The 17670-nt window shown below is 36.6% G+C and overlaps 1 protein-coding gene across 1 annotated transcript in view; it reads right to left on the reverse strand.

Moving 5' to 3' along the window:
* LOC119784401 (cytochrome P450 26B1) overlaps window positions 1-17670 on the reverse strand; it is a 39761-nt gene that overhangs the window by 3763 nt on the left and 18328 nt on the right. The window contains exons 2-6 of the mRNA XM_038286434.1: window positions 13890-14114; window positions 3938-4056; window positions 2400-2556; window positions 2083-2238; window positions 531-815 (exon numbers count right to left, since the gene is read on the reverse strand). Of these exons, the coding sequence (XP_038142362.1) occupies window positions 531-815; window positions 2083-2238; window positions 2400-2556; window positions 3938-4056; window positions 13890-14114 (942 nt within the window). The remainder of the gene's footprint in view (window positions 1-530; window positions 816-2082; window positions 2239-2399; window positions 2557-3937; window positions 4057-13889; window positions 14115-17670) is intronic.

The following is a 17670-nucleotide window of genomic DNA, read 5'->3' on the forward strand; positions in this document are numbered from 1 at the left end:
TCAGTCCCACTGTTTGTGCACTGTTAAGAAACACCGACTGGGGGTGGTGATTTAAAACAACGGCTCTGGCTCTTTAGCAGCTAATCTACACAGCACATCAACGTTTCTTATTTATGGTAATATTAAAGTCATAAAAAAACATATTTTTTTCCCCCAGTTTAAGACTTTGTCCCACCTTTAGAAGTGGTATTAGGTGACGTCATGAAATGACCACAAACAGACTGGGAGAGTAGGGCCTTGCCTTGAAGGAAGGGTTTTTCTTCTGGGTTGAAAGAAATTGACTATATTTCATGACAGATATATACTCCATAGCATTAAGAGAAGTATTCTATCATATATTTGCATATAAAAGCAAGACAAGCAGGACATTTAAATTGACTCCTAACAACCTGAGCAGAATGGGGCCTGACACTGTTCCATTAGGTGAGATGGTTTGATACACTCTTTATTTTAACCAGTAGTTATTGCATGTTAATCTGGATGGTGAGAAATTACTGGACAAATGACATGTATTCTACATAAAAACTTACATCTAGTTCAAAGGTCTGCATGGCTGTTCGGTAAGCACCAGAGACTGGTGTGTACAGTCTTAGCACCTCCTTGATGACACAGTCCAGGTACTTCAGGCTGACGATCGTATCAAGCCTCAGCTCTCTTTCAGGACAGAGGCAGCCATTGTTGAGGAGTCCCCTGCCTCTCAGCTCCTCCCTGAGGCGCTCCAGAACCTGAGGGTGGCGGAGGAGCGCCATGATAAGGGAGGTGCTTGCGCTGGCAGTAGTGGCGAAGGCAGCGAAGATCAGCTCGATGGTTGATTCCTATGGAGGCATGAAAACAAGTTGATATAGCTATCCCTTATTATCAGTTTTAAAACAACTACGACCTGCAGGCTTCTACAAAAAGGGGCAATTTTGTGATTAAATGAAAAAAAATAGTGATGATCTTTTTCAATCGAATAGCAAGAAAATTACAAAATATATATTTTTTTGCTTCATCTTGAAGTTTGGACACAAATCGCCTTGATGTACCAACAATACCTTTGGTGCTTTCTGATTACAGAAAATAGACAGTGTCTTATTTTGAAAACCACGGTTGGTTAAAAATAAAATCATAGCAATTTGAAGGATGACACTTGTTTTAATAAGAAATCTTCTATTCACACCTTTTCTATTTTTTGTCTTGGCAATTATGACTAACCGGTTTAGAACTTACAACTGAAATATGTAAATATTTTTGATTTCTGAAAAGTGGCACTTTTGTTTTCCAATAATACAGAAAGCCTGGTGTTGATCCTAAAATAAATAAGACTAAGCTGAATGCCCTAGATTGCAAATCTCCCCATTGTCAGGGTCTGTGCTTCTCTCTGCATGTGTGTGTTTGAAATGGGTCACAGACCTGAAAGGGAGAGCCTAGGCCTCTACGACAGGGCCTCCCCAATTCAGTTTTTTTTGCACATTTGAGTGTGCACGCACAGGAGGGCTTATTCAGACCCCTAGCAAGAGCAGTGTTGACTTATTTTTGGTCCTGGACTTCACCCAAAAGCCACAAACAGTGAAGCGGAGAGGGGAATAGGCTTCCACAGAATTCCTCAAATAGGTAAATAGTGGGTGTGCCTATCCTTCATTTGCTCCCTATTTTACAAGAAACTTGACAAATATGTCTCATTAGATGTTTGCATTTATTTGAAATACATATAATCATTGAAAATATTGTTGCATATCTCTTTAACTAATTCAGTGAGTTCTTGTGTGTTTGGCTAAAATCCAAAGTATTTGTTTAAGCCCTCCTTTTCCTTTTAAAAGGTGTTTTTTTTTCAAGCCCCAAAACAGCAATCTGCAATTTGTGGGTCAAATTAGATGTGGGCGGCGTCAAACCCTTGAGCACATAAAGCCAAATGTTTTCAAGGTTTTTCATCTGTTGTTTTTGAAAAAGTTTTACAAATTTTACAGTACAAGTAGGACAAACATGACAAAGTTTTTGATAGAGCCTAGGCTGTGGTCAGTTTTTTGGCTCCGCCTATGTATTGAAATCACCATGAGATGAAGACTATGGGGTCTTCCTACTATCTTTGCAGAGATGTCTTACCTTGAGCTCCTGCATGCTGAGCTCGGAGCCGTTCTCTTTGGCACTCTCCATCAGGACATCTAAAGCATCACTATAATCCTTCCCCTGGGACCGCAAAGGCTTTTCTCTGATGGCTTTTTCTATGCTTTTTTGAAGGGTGTCTCGTGCACGAATACCCTGGAAACAAAAAATACACAGAACCACTCTAAACAACTAGTCAACCATGTCTTTGTATATTATGAGTATAGAGCGCTCTGTTCACATTGGTTGTCTCAGAGCAGGCATGAATCATATAGGGAAAAGTTTTGCAAGGGGAATCTGCAGTTTCGAAATCCTACCTTCCTGTAGCCACTGAACGGTAGATCAATAGGCAGGCTGAAGAGGTTGTTTACAAAGTCTTGAAAGGTTGAAAACAGGTGTCTCATTTCGTCCTCCCCCACTCTGAAGCCCAGCAGCACCCTTACCGCCATGGTGAATGATAGCCTTTGGCTCTCCCTGTGGATTAACACCCACACAGTTACACCAAAGACATAACAAAAACCTGAGAAATCTTTATTTGCAAATCTGGCAAAACCTAAGAGACCAAGTCTGGCCAAGAAATGTTGTACTAGTATTGGTGCAACTACCGGAAATAAAGAACAGCTAGGAAATCCTATTTCTTCTTTCCAAAGGCAATAGAATTGCTACAGACCCAACGACAAGCAAATCATAACTAACTTTCTTCCGTTAATACTGGTCTACAAAATTCTGTTTTATGTTTCTAATTGTTCTTGGTTTTATTATATGAATTTCGTAATTTTATTAAATGCTGGTCTTTATTTTAGGTCTTTTTTTAAATAGCTGATTTTACCAGATCTAACAAGTTTGTTTGTTTTTATATGAAAGATAGATCTAGTATCAATATTAAATTTATTAGTTATATTTCTCTATCACTTTTGTTACTCAAACACGGGTTCCCCTGTCATATCTTAGGTTTGATTAGTAATAAATAGCTAAAATGAGTTTTTTGTTGACGAGCTGCAGGAAAAAAGGTTAACAAAATTATTTATTTTTGATTATTTTCACACAGGCCTCAAGGGCTGTGAAGTTAAATGCATTTGTGATATTGTGTAAATTGAACAAAAAGCAGTCTCACAGAGACATTCTGTTTTGGTCACATTGCATTTAACAAGAGTAAGACACAGATTTTCAAAATGTAGTCCTTTAGATGGCACTTATAATACTCTTAAGTTGGGTTTAATGCCACAACGAAGGGAAGAGTTGCAGCTAGCATGCAGATCCAGGCATGCAAGTAGAAGAAAGAACTTGTCAACAAAACAATAACCAATTCTAAAGTCCACAGGGATAAATATGCTGAGTCAAAGTACATAAACTCTTTTGGAGTTATTAGAACAAAAACTGGAGTGAGATACACGCTATGTAGAGTTCTAATTTAAGGCTAATTCAGAGTGGGACCAAATGCACTCTTAAATTGTTACTTTAACACTGCAAAATTGGCTCTCAGGAAGAAAGCTTTTAAGTTCCTGGATAGAATGAAACTCTGGAGTGAAACAACTAAATGCCAAGTGAAAATTAAAGTCAATATAAAATCATAATTGCAACAGAGTTTGAAGAAAAGATTGCAATTTTGCTTTATGGCAAAATCAGTCAATATTGGTACAAAAACTTCTACTTCCAGTTCAAAAACATGACAGTCAGGTTAATAAGTCACTAATCCTTTCTTTAGGGTGAGGTTCTATGAGGATGTGTTGCTATTTGATTGAATGCTACCAGTCCAGGACGTAGACCACCTCTTGGCCAATGACAGTAGTAGAGCTCAAAGGTCATAGAGGATTGTTTAAGCCTACTGCGTAACCTTCCTGGACTACTGGCTTACCTGTAGACATTGATGGGTTCAGGGTTGGAGCTCCATACTCTGAGGCTCTCTTGGATGACCTGCTGGATTTTTGGGAGGTAGGACTCCAAGGCTTCATGGCTGAACACTTTAGCAAACACCTGCAGAAAAAAAGTCAAAGACAACTCCAATTAAGATAGATTTCCAACCCTGTGTATATAAAAACCTGACAAGCCCTGAAGAAGCTGCAGTCACCACAAATGCTTACTTAAGACCACAAATCAAATCCATACATCTTTCTTTTTAAAAGAATTATGTGTTAAAAAAATGAAATCTAGTCAAAAGTTAAACTGTGGATTAAGGAAGTCATTTCTATAAAAAAAAAAAATTCCTCCTCCATTTACTTGCTTACTCTTTTCTTTCTCTTCCTGCTTCAATCTTTAGTGAAAATGTAACATTTAAAAGCTTTTTCCTTTGCAGTCAGCAAAGAAAAGACTGATAGAGTGAAGAGAAAAAAGTCTAGTGAAAAGCACAAGTAATGCCTGCTAAGACCTTTTTTTTCGGGATGAATCAATCACCAGTCGTCAGCACTGTTTGAACAAATAACATTCCATCAGATCCAAGCTCCTTAACTGCCCTTAAAACTGTTCTGGGTATGGTTCAGAAAATGACGGTTAAACATGGGATCTTTATAATTCTTTTAAGAAGTTTCTAAAACGTATCTTTATCTAAACAAAGACATTTTCATGGATCTGACAGTCAGAGCTATTGGAGAACGTGACATAAAGAAGATGCCTATTGGGTCCATTTCAGGAAACCAGTTTTCAGTTCAAGTTCCACAGATTTTCCATGACAAGGTTTGAGTGAATCAGGAATCTGAAGGAGGCAAAATGGCACATCCTCCAGCACAATGCTCAGCAAACAGCTGCACATGGTTTGCATTTTCTGCTTGATGAAATGAGTCTGGAAGGCCTGAATAAGCTTTTTTTTTTATATCAGAGCTTCTGTGCGAAGACTGGTGGCCTGTCAGGCCCATCAGCTACCTCTGACACGATCACAGTAGATGTGGGTTCACAGAAAAGTCACACATCAGTTTCTCTTTCCTCATTTTCTCTTTTTGTTATAAATGAAACCTAAAATAGGGATAGTTGACATTAACATCTCTTTTTTTTTAAGGAAGCCCTGCCGTAGCATAACAATGCAGCAATTTTAAAATTACATCAAAATTATTTAGAATATAATGAAGTACATTTATGTCAACAAAGGGGCACTACATTAGTCAGACATAAAGAGGGAGGAAAGGAGTTCCCACTGGGATTTGATCCATGTGGTTCACCATCACTTGGGCATTCATCCTCCTCTTTTTTCCCCTTACCTCATTCTGCTGCCCTTTATGTTCCTCTTTTACTGCTCATTTCTTTAAATCCTGTGCCCATCCTTCCACTTAATGAATAAACAATGGTCTACTGAGTCCCCGCTGCTTGCATGAAAGTGTTTACGTTTTAGTTATGTCTGTTAACTGTTTGGGTATGTTAGCACGGCTGCATTTCATGTGGCTGCTACATCAAGTGGCTGCAGGTCTCAAATCAGCAAATATTACACGGCATCTTCCTCTTTAAGAGCAGATTACAAACAGAATCTGACATCAAGGTTTTAGTTTTGGTTCTTTGTTCAAAGAGGACCTGTGAATGGTTGCCTTCCTCCAGCTGTTTAGAGTTCTACATGTCTAAAAATGCTAATATGTCTACAAAATATAGTTTTTTTAGTGTTATTTAGCAACTGTGTTTAAACTTATTTCTTTTTTAGTGTAAAATTGATTGATGTTAGCAGTTATTTATCAATTTTCTGTAAATGAAAGATCCAATTAAAGTGAATTTCAAAAGAACTATACAGCTTTGTAGGATTTTGTTTTTTAAATCCTGGTTAAACTTGGTTAAACTCAATATAAGTCTGTGAGATACAGCGATCATTCTAAAAGAGAGAGTTATAATGAGGGGGATCTTTTTTCTAAAGTGTCTATCACAAGTCTGTTGCAGGAGAGGGTCTTCCAAAACCACCCTTCTTCAAAATAACTCTAATGTTATTCAGAGCTAATGTTTAATTAGTACTTAGATTCTGTTCCTCAGCACTATAAGCAGTTAAATATGAGAAAGAAAAGAAAAAAATATATAATTTGATAAGATACAGTTGGACATTGGAAAGTGGGTGGAGTGGAGGCCTAGTGGTTAGGGCATAAAGCTTGGAAACCTGAGGTTCTGAGTTCGAGCCCCACTCCCACAGACTGCCACTCTGGGTCCCTGAGCAAGACCCTTAACCTCACACTGCTCCCCGGGCGCCACACAATGGCAGCCCACTGCTCCCCAAGGGGATGATTTAAATGCAGAGAGTGAATTTCGTTGCTCTGTACTTGTGACAGTGGAATGACAATAAATGCTGGGGGAAAAAAGAAATTCAGTACCCTTGAATTTAACCCACATTCATAATTTAGAGCTGATGCATTAAAACTGACACTTAAACTTTAAAATGCTCCACAAATTCCTTCTGCCATGTTAATATTAATCAATGTGGTTCTGATTTATCCAGGATACAGTGCAAGATGAAAAAACGGTGTGACAGCAGCTTAAAGTTGGACTTCTTCACCCAATTTCCAATCATTTTTTTAATAAATTCAAGAACAATTGTCATTCTGTAAAAATAATATATTTAATGAACCGTGGCTGTGTCAGCATAAAAGACAGTTTAGGATTGAAGTAATCCTAAACTGAATATTTAGGCCTCTTGTTACCACTAATCTCAAAGACAGATTTGGTCAAATATTGAGTTTAATCACAGAAAATTATCCAGACTAACATGGCTTTCCAGACAGAAAAAAGGATATAGATTTAACAAAGTTATTCCCAGTGATGAGAAAATAATATAAGTTTTAGGTCCTGTTTAATTACTTTGAGTGAAAGTGAGAGAAAAAAATCTAAGTCCAAAGAAAACCATCCAAAGACCAACAAAAGCCCCTGAAGAACTTTGGATTTAGACCACTTTAAAAGATTACAAGATGTCTGGTTGTAAATTCATCCGTCTAACCTGTCTGTGCTGGATTGTTTATCATTGCTCGGGCTGCCTTCCCTGCTGACACTCACTCAGACATGAATAGACAGGGGGCAGAAGGGCTGCGCTACTGTAGGACCAAGGAGTCAGTCTGTCACTGTGTTGCACCCTTAAAGGTAACTACAGGTCATCCAAACACACACCCACCCAGCATCTCTCTGCAAAACCTGGCTGCCAATCAAACGCTGCTTTACTGCAGCGTCATTCTGGGACGTCCAGGTCCCAGTTTGGATGAGGGTAGAGGGGTGGTGGAGTGTGCTAAAGGGGGATTGTTCTGTACAAGTCATTCTACTGCACCACAAAAACGTGACTGTCTTCTGTAGCCTGCAGCGCAAAGACAAAACACACACTCACGAACACAGTTGTCCTAATAACGTCCATATGTCTTAAATTATGTGAAAGTGCTGCGAGCTGCTGGTTCCACCGACATGTAAAGACTCCTTTATTCTTTTTCTCTGCCCTCAGTGCTCCCACCTCTTCCCGTCTCTGCCTGCCCCCTTCATCCATCCTCTTTTCAGAAATACTGCTTCGCTCTCTTCTTTTCACTTCATACTGTACGTATTTCACACTTCTGTCATCAATCTGAATCAGAGATGGCTTTGTTGGTGAAGGGGTCAAGATGTCTGAGCGGCCAAGCGATGTTTAAGTATTAGCTTCTGCTTCCCCGACCATGTTTTACATCTCAGACAAGAGACCATAAGATTCAAGTTTCTTGTTTCTAAAATTTTAAGTAGGCCGACTGGCTCCCAACACCCATATATCTATTTGACGAGTTTTTGTTTTAAAGTAACTGCCCGAACACCAGAGGTCATTGGTTTTTGGGCTAAATCTGGTCGGTTCGTCGTAGACTTGGTTTAGTCCAGGAATATTTGTCGATAATTGGGCTGTATTTGGTCGGTCTTATTTTGTCCAACTTTAGTCTAATAAAACACGTTAAAAACCCAGTCTTCACCGTCTTTCACTTTTCAACCAATTGTACATGTCATTTGGAAGTAAATGATGTCGCCTTTTAATGTCTTTTCAAACAATTTTTGCTTGGATGCGCATTATACAGAGAGAAACTGAAAATTGGTCCATGGTGACTCTTGAGAAATTGCAAATATACTTAGGTTAGTAGGGACAATCTGTCAGTACAGAAGCAAATAAACTTACACTCCACAAATTTGGACTTTATGGATGTGCATTAAGAAGAAAGCCACTGTTTAATGAAATCTACAGGAGGTCATGTCAGTAGCATTTCAATTTGTCAAATGACACTAGAATTGAAGTCTTTGGACAAAAAAAGAAAACTTGTGGTCTAAGTGTAACAATTTAAATGCACCCTTCCAGTGGTACAACATGGTGGCGGTAGAAGCATGCTGTGTGGGATACTTTCTTGATCTGGAAGTTTGTCAGAATTGATTGAAATTTGAATTGGATCTAAATACAGGACAATCCTGGAGGAAAACCTCGTTGAGGCTGTAGAAGACTTGGGACTTGTACAAAGGTTCACCTTCCAACAGGACAAGGACTGCGAACATACATCCAGGGATTGATGAAATGTTTTTAATCAAAGCATTTTTGTGTGTGCAGAATCTGTGGAGCATCTTAAAATGTATCAATTAAGTCTCATTAATAAAAACCTAAAAACTGGTAGAGACAGATGAACCAAAAGTTGCTTTTAAACCTTTATTTTTTTATTTATCAAAAACTAAAAATCAGTCTTCATCTACAGTACCACATAAATGCCGTGCTCTATCTGGTGCCTTATCACATAAATGCAAATAAGTACAGTGAATGTTTTAGAACAAGAACAAAACCATGAATAGTGGTTCATGGTTAGTATAGTGAGTTGTTTTGCAGTTTTTCTTAATTAAAGATGATCTTGTTTTAAACTAATTCTACTCCACTACTTAAAAAAAATGTTTCCAAACACTTGTTTACCATCATTATGATTTCAAGTCACTTTTTAACAACTTTAACTGAATGATTTTACTGATTTAGACCAAATATGTATTAGATTCTTTAATAATGTCAAAAATCTCCTATTTATAAAGCTTCAAATTTTGCAAATGTGTTACATTTAGACCTGAGAGATGGAGAGAAACAGTTAGAAATAGCAGTGCCCCCTACTGGTAATAACAATTATTTGGAAAATATGTGAGGCTTGATGAGGCATCACCTCACTGCAGTACAGCATATAAAAGCCATCTTTTAAATGTCTGCATTGCCTGACAAGTTCCTGATTTAGATTTACAGAGTAAGTTGACAGCTTTTGTTTCTTGTTTCTGCTTATTTATATATATTTATATAAATTACATTACCTATAATCTAAATTATAGATCATTTAGCATTAAAAGGTATAGAGTTTAGTCTGACAAAGACATCATTCATTGCTACATATTTTCTGATGTTGGTCAGACAGAGCTGACTGACAGTGACATACACCTGGTTCAAATTTTGATTCAACAAAACTTTTGTTAGTTCAGTGGCATCTTTACAAGACTAAAGTGCTTCAGATTGATTAGATCAAGCTTTTGTATTCTTGAAGGCAACAGACATATGCATGTTACAGATTTGCTTTAGTCAGTTTGATACTCCTGAATGTTTGGCACAAGCTGGTCTTTCTTGGAAACCCAGCCCTCTGTGGTTCCTTAAGAGACTTAGCTTTCCAGCTCAATACTGGGTTATATGGAAACTGGCTGGCTCTGTTGATCCACTAAAGGCTAATGTGCTGTGTGAAGATTGTTTTTCCGTGCAAAAACCTCAGGGAGGGCAGACATACACACTCGGGTCCAGTAGGTCAAACAGTAAGCCAATTGCTCATTCTTATTCTCAGCCGCTGTCGTCCTGTCTCAGTCTGTTGACTTGGTTTTATCACCCAGAAAACTCGACTTAGTACTGCCAACGAACACACACACACTGACCAACTGTAGCCATCAAATCTACCACACTGCATTCACACACTCCCTACAAAATCATGCTTTTGTTAAGTAAAATATTGGTCTTTATTTAAAAAAGATAATGATTCTCTTGGGCTAAAGGGAATAGATCTGACAACTGTGTGTGTTATTTGCAGTATGCAGCATTTATAACATCTAAGTATGAATAATCAGTAACAACATTTTATCAATTTTTCTGTCATGCTTAATCTCAGCTGGGGTCATGAGGGGTGCTGGTGCCTATCTCCAGCAGTCTATGGGCGAGAGGCGGGATTCACCCTGGACAGGTCGCCAGTCCATCGCAGGGCAACAGACATACAAACACGACAAACAAGCATTCACACACTCACACCTGAGCAGAATTTAGAGAGGCAAATTAACAGTAATGTTTTTGGACTGTGGGAGGAAGCTGGAGTGCCCTGAGAGAACCCAAGCATGCACAGGGAGAACATGCAAACTTCATGCAGGGAGACCCTTGGCAGGAAATCGAACCCAGAACCTTCTTGCTGCAAGGTAGCAGTGCTACCCACTGCTACCTGAGCACCAACATCTCAAAATCAAATTGATAGCTAGAATCAAGTGGACAGTTATTTAAAATCATTCTAAATGCTGCTTTAAATAGGTAACTTCCTTCATAGAATGATGTTTCAGATATTTAGTTGGAAGCACCACTAGCTGACCCCTTTACAGTTCAGTATTCAATGGGCCTGCCACACATTTCAATAGCTGTAAATTTGCTTTCTGCAGCCCCTCCTTTTCACTTATTTGGCTGATTGTGTTGAGTGAGTAGTAATGTAAAATCTCTGGTTTTACTTAAGTTCAAGAAAATGTTTTCATAGCTTGTATTAATTGAAGTTAAAGCTATCCAAACACAAGCTTGTATTTACTCACAATATATATTTTTTTCAGATGCATAACATTAAAGGTTTATACATTTCAGTTCCGGAGTTGCAAAAGTCAACCTAATAGCTATGACCTGTTGAATAAACTAATTCTGATAAAACTAGCATTTTCGAAAAGTTGAAGTTAAAAATAATTAAAGTAAAACTAACAACAATGCAAGTTTGCAGAGACAAAAAGATAAGCTTTTAGGTGAAATAATAACCAGTTAAGAGCAAGCTTAGCTCAAAGCGGGGCATATTTCACGGTTTACTTATAACAACTTAAACAATTTAAACACAATTGGTCCCTTTTGCACTAGACATGTATATATGTGTGTGTCAAAATGTACTCCTGTATACAATATCTGTGTGGCTTTGCTAATTGATAAATCAAGTTCATAATTCTAGCCTCTAATTGAGTTGGAAAAAAAATACAGGTTTACACTTTTTAATCTGCTCCTCTTTTTTTTTCTTTCCTCCAACAGACATTTTTGAAACTTTAATTTAAAAATCAACATACGTGTTTGAAAAAATTTTAATTAGCTACTTGATTCTTAAATTGTTTTTATGGTCTGTTTATTTTTTTATTTACTGAAACTATAACATTTTTAGTTGAAGTGATTTTAGATAGTAAAGCCACTCTTTTAAGCAGCTGACAGTGGAGATAAGCTTTACTTTATTTCACTCTCATTTTCACTAGACTACTTTAACTGCTGCCTACTGAATGCAATATTGGGAATTTTGAGACTGGCTTTGCAGAACCAACTTAAAAAAAGACCATCTATAGTCTAAAACATGAAGAACCTTTTTAATTTGTTGTATTCTTCAGTATTATATTACCAAAACTCAGCTCCCTTGTCATGTTCTTGGAAATCTCTTTGTAGTGAAAGTATAACTTTGTTGTTAACAAAAGATATTTTCCAAAAGACACTTAATCTCTTCATCTGCACACTAGATCAGTTTTTGTTGCTATCCAGGTGTTACAGATAGAGTAGAAGTAGGTGTGGAAAACTGGTTGTCATGTCCTTTTTGCACAGCAAGATGAGACATGAAATTATCTCTAAAATCAACCTTCCTGATTTCACATCCATTGCTGTGTGTTTTATTGTGTATAAAGCCAGGCAGAGTTCAGGTGTGTGCGCACAGATGCACTTCCATGCTTTGTGTGTTTGTGTGTGTCAGGCCCCCACACAGAAAGCCCCTCTTTGTGCCATGTCGGAGGCAGCCTTCCTAATCAGGGGTCATTACATGAGGTTAGTCCTGGGGTCTCAGGGGAGAAGAGAAGGGATCAGAGCTCAGATTAGACCCAGACGACCCCTTGCCGTCCCCAGGCACCATGGCAGCGAAACCGAAGCCTCTCCCTCTCCTCAAAATGAGAGAAAATGAAGCTGATTTACAGGAAAACACGGTGGGCTCTTTCTCAAGCTTTTTGACTTGTGTGTTTGCGCATCAGGTGAGCAGGAGAGGAAGGTTATTACCGGTAATGGTTCTCATACACACAACACAGAGGAAGGGATGGTAGGGACGGAAAAACTGATAATCGAAGACAGTCTCCTTTCGGAAGAGAAGAGGGTGGAATGATGGAGAAGTCATTCTCATGCTTCACTCGGCAAAACGCGCTGATAACACTCAGCCTGAGGGATAGTTTTACACCAATCCTTAGATTCTGAGTCAGTCTATGCTTCAGCATAGAGCATCAATACTTTGCATTTACCATTTACTTTCCTGCTTAGAAAGTTTACATTTCATACACTTCCATGGACGTGTTTTAAACTGTTTTATTCTTACAGTTCAGAATCTCTCCTACTCTTTTTTTCTTTTTAAAATAATGAAAATACTCAATTGAGAGACAAATGTTGACTTTTACAATAATGACACTGATTGGGATTAATCCACATTTTTTTTAACTTGTTTATCACAATATCAGCACCTCTTTAAGCTTTTGCATCTAAAATATGAGGTCTAATATAGAAGATATTTGGTATAAAAGCCTGGTATTAAAACATAGATCCAAATGCCATACATTGATTTGGTTCAGCAATTTAATTCTATATAGTCAACTTTGTAGTTTTCTGCTTTGACACACCTGCATAAATATGAAACAGTTCAGATTTTAGACTGATAAAGATCTGCTTCAGTTTTGTGTTACTTAAGTCTCAAAATAATAAGCTCTACGCAGGAGTTTTTAGCACCTTTATCTGCTTTTTTTCTTAAAATTAATTTTGCATAGTAAGTAATATAAAAATGTTTGAGCTGCTTTTCAGTCTTTGGCAATTATAAGCAAAGTAATTCTAATATGTCAACATTTGTGTCATTTTTCTGCCGCTTCTTAATAAAAGCTTTCTATCTTTTTAAATTTCTATACTTTTCCTGTTTTTCTGTATTTTTAGCAACATTTAAGCATTTGAGTAAAAATTTCACAGCTTTGCAATAACATTTATAAGATTAACACATGTCAAATCAGGAATAAATAAATCTGCAGAAAATTTAAATGTTATTTAAAAAAGTATTGAGATGGAACGGTCCTTTTTCTCATTATAGAATATGTGTGAATATGTGATGTTACATATTGTAGATAAAACATGTGAATGAGCTCAGAGTAAATATAAATATCTCTTTTAAATTTTCATCTTAATAAAAATCAAATAAGTTACAAAGATTGGAAACTTTCAATTCTTATGTAGAATTTCTTTAAATAAAAAACAAACAAAATCAAAATTTAATATAGGACTGCTTTAACTGGAAATGAAAATGTGTCACATTTTCTTGTAACAACAGAATGTAAATCCTCAACATTCAGCCTAATTCACTATTTAGGCATTAATATCAGCCGTTTGCCGATTCTGCTTTTAAAAAAACTTAAAACATTTGGATTTTCTTTTGAGTTTTACCTCCATCTAATTTAGATGCATATTACTTCAGAGTAGTATTGCTTTTTCAAAAGCAATATTCTTTACCTTTATGTAATGCATTATATGTGAACAATGAGCTTGGTGAAACCTTTCAGTTGCATCAAACTCATTTCTGCAGCTTCAAACAGTTAAACTGATCAACCCTCAGTGTTTGAGAGTGTAGGCTGAGTGCTCTGACCTTCCTCTTCTTGCGATGGATGTCTCCGATGCTGTTGGCCAGAGAGTTGGGCCCCAGCAGTGTGGACGTGCTCTGGGGCCAGTCAACCGTCACCAGCGTGTGCTCCCCCATCAGGACCTTACGGACGTTCTCAGCTCCCGTCACTCGGATCAGGGGACGGCCGAGAAGGTGGGTCTTGAACACATTTCCGTACTTCTGTCTACGCGATGCATGAAAGCCCGAACCCTGCGGGAACAGAACAGAGAAACCAAAAATGTTCAGGCTGATTGTGTTTTTTTGTTTCGCTTCAACGCAGTTTATTTCAATGTCGGTTAAATTTGAGACTCTAACCTTAAATTTTAGCATCATTATCGTCAGTATTATAATTTCTTTAAGTCTATGGGGGAAGAATAACATTTATAATCTTTGAATGCCTTAAAGAGATAAATCCAGATGGGAGTTCATTTAACTAAATAAATTTAATTTTAAAACCTTCGAATCCACCCAGGATCTACTTTAACAACTGGTTGATGTAGGTTTTCAGCCATAAGAACCTCATCAAGAACTTGATCCCTGTGGCTGACTTTTAAATGTGAAGTAAATACGATACATTTCCAAAAGAGTTTAAGATTTTTTAGTTCAGAAGGTCTTTAAGATAATCTTTAACCTTTTTGTAAATGACTATCATTTCTTATTTTATTGTAAGAATTACTTATCATAAAAGATAAAGAACTAAAATACAAAATTGGTGACCCACACTGAGGTGGGCTGATAACATTTGAGTAACTAACCGATCGATTTCTCTAAAATTTCTTTTCAAACATGTTCAATAAAATATATTTTCTTCCTTTTGCTATTTCGTATTGATCCACACCGTGTATTTATTCCACACTGGAGAAGCCTGCTTGCCGGTAAACCCACATAGGCCCAGACCTGGAGTCAGTTTTCTGGCTGACCGAGTGCAGCGTTGACCTCCAAATGGTTGGGGTCATGACAGAGCGAGAGGGAGTCAGAACTGTAGATGGCCTGTTTGAGTGAGTGGACACATATCAGCCTGGGGGCAGCCTACTGTGTTACGCACACATGTAGGATGCTCAAAGCATATCTCACATTCACATGCAAGTATTCACACTTATTGTAAAAACACACACTTCCATTGCCCGCATGTTCGGTTCCACATACACACTTTGGAGACTAAAAAGAAAGCATGCAGCGCCGTGCAACAGGCAGGCTGTGCTACAAATTGCTCTGACAAGACTAACTGGTTTGACCCCACTTTACTTCAGGGGTAAAATATATGCATGAGACACACTTACACACATGCACACACACTTTTACAATGAAATGTGATGCATGTTCAAGAAACAAGCACAACTCTAAAGGGATGTTTGAAAATTTACATCACTTTTTATCTAGAAATCACCATTATCTTGTGTTGTTTTTCACTAATCTATGAAACTAGCAGAAACTCTGAGTGCAATCCACTTTTCTAATGTCTGCGACCACCGAATGAATGCAGAAATCAGCATCTAACTTAAGCAGAGTTTATTTGTTGTTTGAGACACGCCTCTGTCAGCAGGAGTGTGTTCTGTTTGTTTTTAAATGCGAGCTACGATGACACGGCTCTCCAAGTTGCACTTCGATTTTAAAGTTATCATACTAGATGCAGGCGGGTAATTTAATCAAGGTCATCTATATTTTAAAAGCAAACATTTTCAGAATTAATAAAGCTTCCTTACTAGATTTGAAAGTAATTGTTTCAAAGAGCAACTTGTGAATCACATGCATAAATTGTGTTTTACATTGTGTTTATATGTTTCATGGGCTTAGATTTGACCCAATCCTTTAAAATTAACTGCAGATTTGTTAAAAACCTGCAGTTCTTTCAATGTTTTGGTTTTCATTTTTATTTTGATTGTTTCTGTGTTTTTCATAGTTATGTTTAATGGGTCTTGCCAAATAAGGTTGAGTTCATTATCATAAAAAGGCATTTCGAATCAGTTCATTCCTTCGCATTAACCTTCATAGTCTATTATTTTCTATTTTTCTCTATGCATTTTGATTTATATCTATTAGATCATATTTCTAATTTGGTCATAGCCTATTTGTGTCAGATAGTGAAGACTTACACTGCAAAACCTATATAAAAATAAGTAAAAATTTCTTAAATTAAGTGTATTTACCCTTAATTTGAGCAGTTAAATGAGTTTGCCAATGGAATGAGACATTTTACTCTTAAAATAAGATAATTTGATAATATGCACTTGAAATAAGACAATTTAAATGTGTTTTCTTATTTTAAGTGTACCGGTAAATTGTCTTGTTTTATTGGCAAAATGTCTCTTTTACCTCCTCAATTCAAGAACAAATGCACTTATTTTAAGAAAAAAATGACTTATCTAGATTTAGATTTTTTACAGTGAAACTAACTTGGGTTCCTAGAGAGCTGAATCTCTGATAGGTCTGTGTCATTAGGTTCTTTATTTGATTTGAAGGTTTGTGGCTTTTTCTTTTTATCTTAAGTCTATGTTCTAAACCAGTAAAGAACGTATACTGTAGGTCATAAATATCAAACCCATGTTTTTAAAAATTTTACAGGCAAATGAATCACCTTTTCTTTCCTTCCTAGTGCCTTTTGACTCTAGAGCTCCAAACCATGCAGCTTATCAAACATCCCATAAAGCAGCTGCTCTATTTGCAAGCTTCAGTTTAGTGAATATTCATTTCTTCTAATGCGTATCTAAAACCATTTTTAGGTTAAATGGTGGATATTAAGAACTATTTTAAAGTATTTGGGTATTTCTATCTATGCTTCTTTGCCACTTTATTTAAGGAGCAAATATTATAATTGTTTTATTATAATTATAATAGGTGTAGCTTTAGCAACTTTATTTGCTTTAGACAGTTTGTTCAAAATGTGTTAAAATCCAAAAGTGAAGATAAACTATTTGTCCCCAATGGAAAAATTCATAACCTGAGATGAAATCTGTGGGCTCGCTGTTAAAACACTATACTGTAGGAGTGCATGTTGGGTTTTTGTTTGTTGTTTCTTTTTGAAATCATAACTAATGATAGGATAACAATGAATGGGCTTTAATTACCTCCCGATAAGCATCATGTGTTACACCTTAAGGGCTTTACGGTTGAGTGAAAATAAAACTTTGAAGGCAATGGCTATCATCCAAAAACAACTGAGAAAAATCTTTCATCCAGATTTATGGTTTGACATTTGTAGTTGGTGCAAAGCATTCAAGTAGCGACAAGCAAAGGGTTTTTGGTTGACAAAACCTTTAGCTTTATAAGAATCGTTCACAGGATCAAATTCATTCTTTGCTAAAAAATGGATATTTACACCTAAGCTGCAAAAAATATTTGCTACCACGAATAGAAATGATGATAAAAGCACCAGATATTTAACCCATGTCAAGTGTATGATTTGTAAATTCAATTATCTTAATGTTTCTAAGATATAAATCATTTCAGATTATTTAGCATTTGGGTTTTTGCAGAGATGTTTCATTTTTTTAAGTAAATAAATAAACATTAAAAGAGAATGATCTAATAAAAATAAAATTTTGTTTTTTTTAAGTCTACCTTGTGTGACCTGAGTGTTCTGCATTGTTTTCAATAGAATATCGTGAAATAATGAAATCTAACCTTTCTTTCCTGCCATATTAAATAATATATAATGTTTCTTGGGTAAGAAATTTGACATTTTCAGTTAAACATTAATTATAATCCAATATATATTTCTCAGACTAAAAAATGTATTATAGTTGTTAACTTCATGTAATTGCATACT

This window comes from Cyprinodon tularosa, unplaced genomic scaffold, assembly GCF_016077235.1.
Source record: "Cyprinodon tularosa strain WSP-4 unplaced genomic scaffold, ASM1607723v1 ctg225, whole genome shotgun sequence".
Taxonomy (NCBI): Eukaryota; Metazoa; Chordata; class Actinopteri; order Cyprinodontiformes; family Cyprinodontidae; genus Cyprinodon; species Cyprinodon tularosa.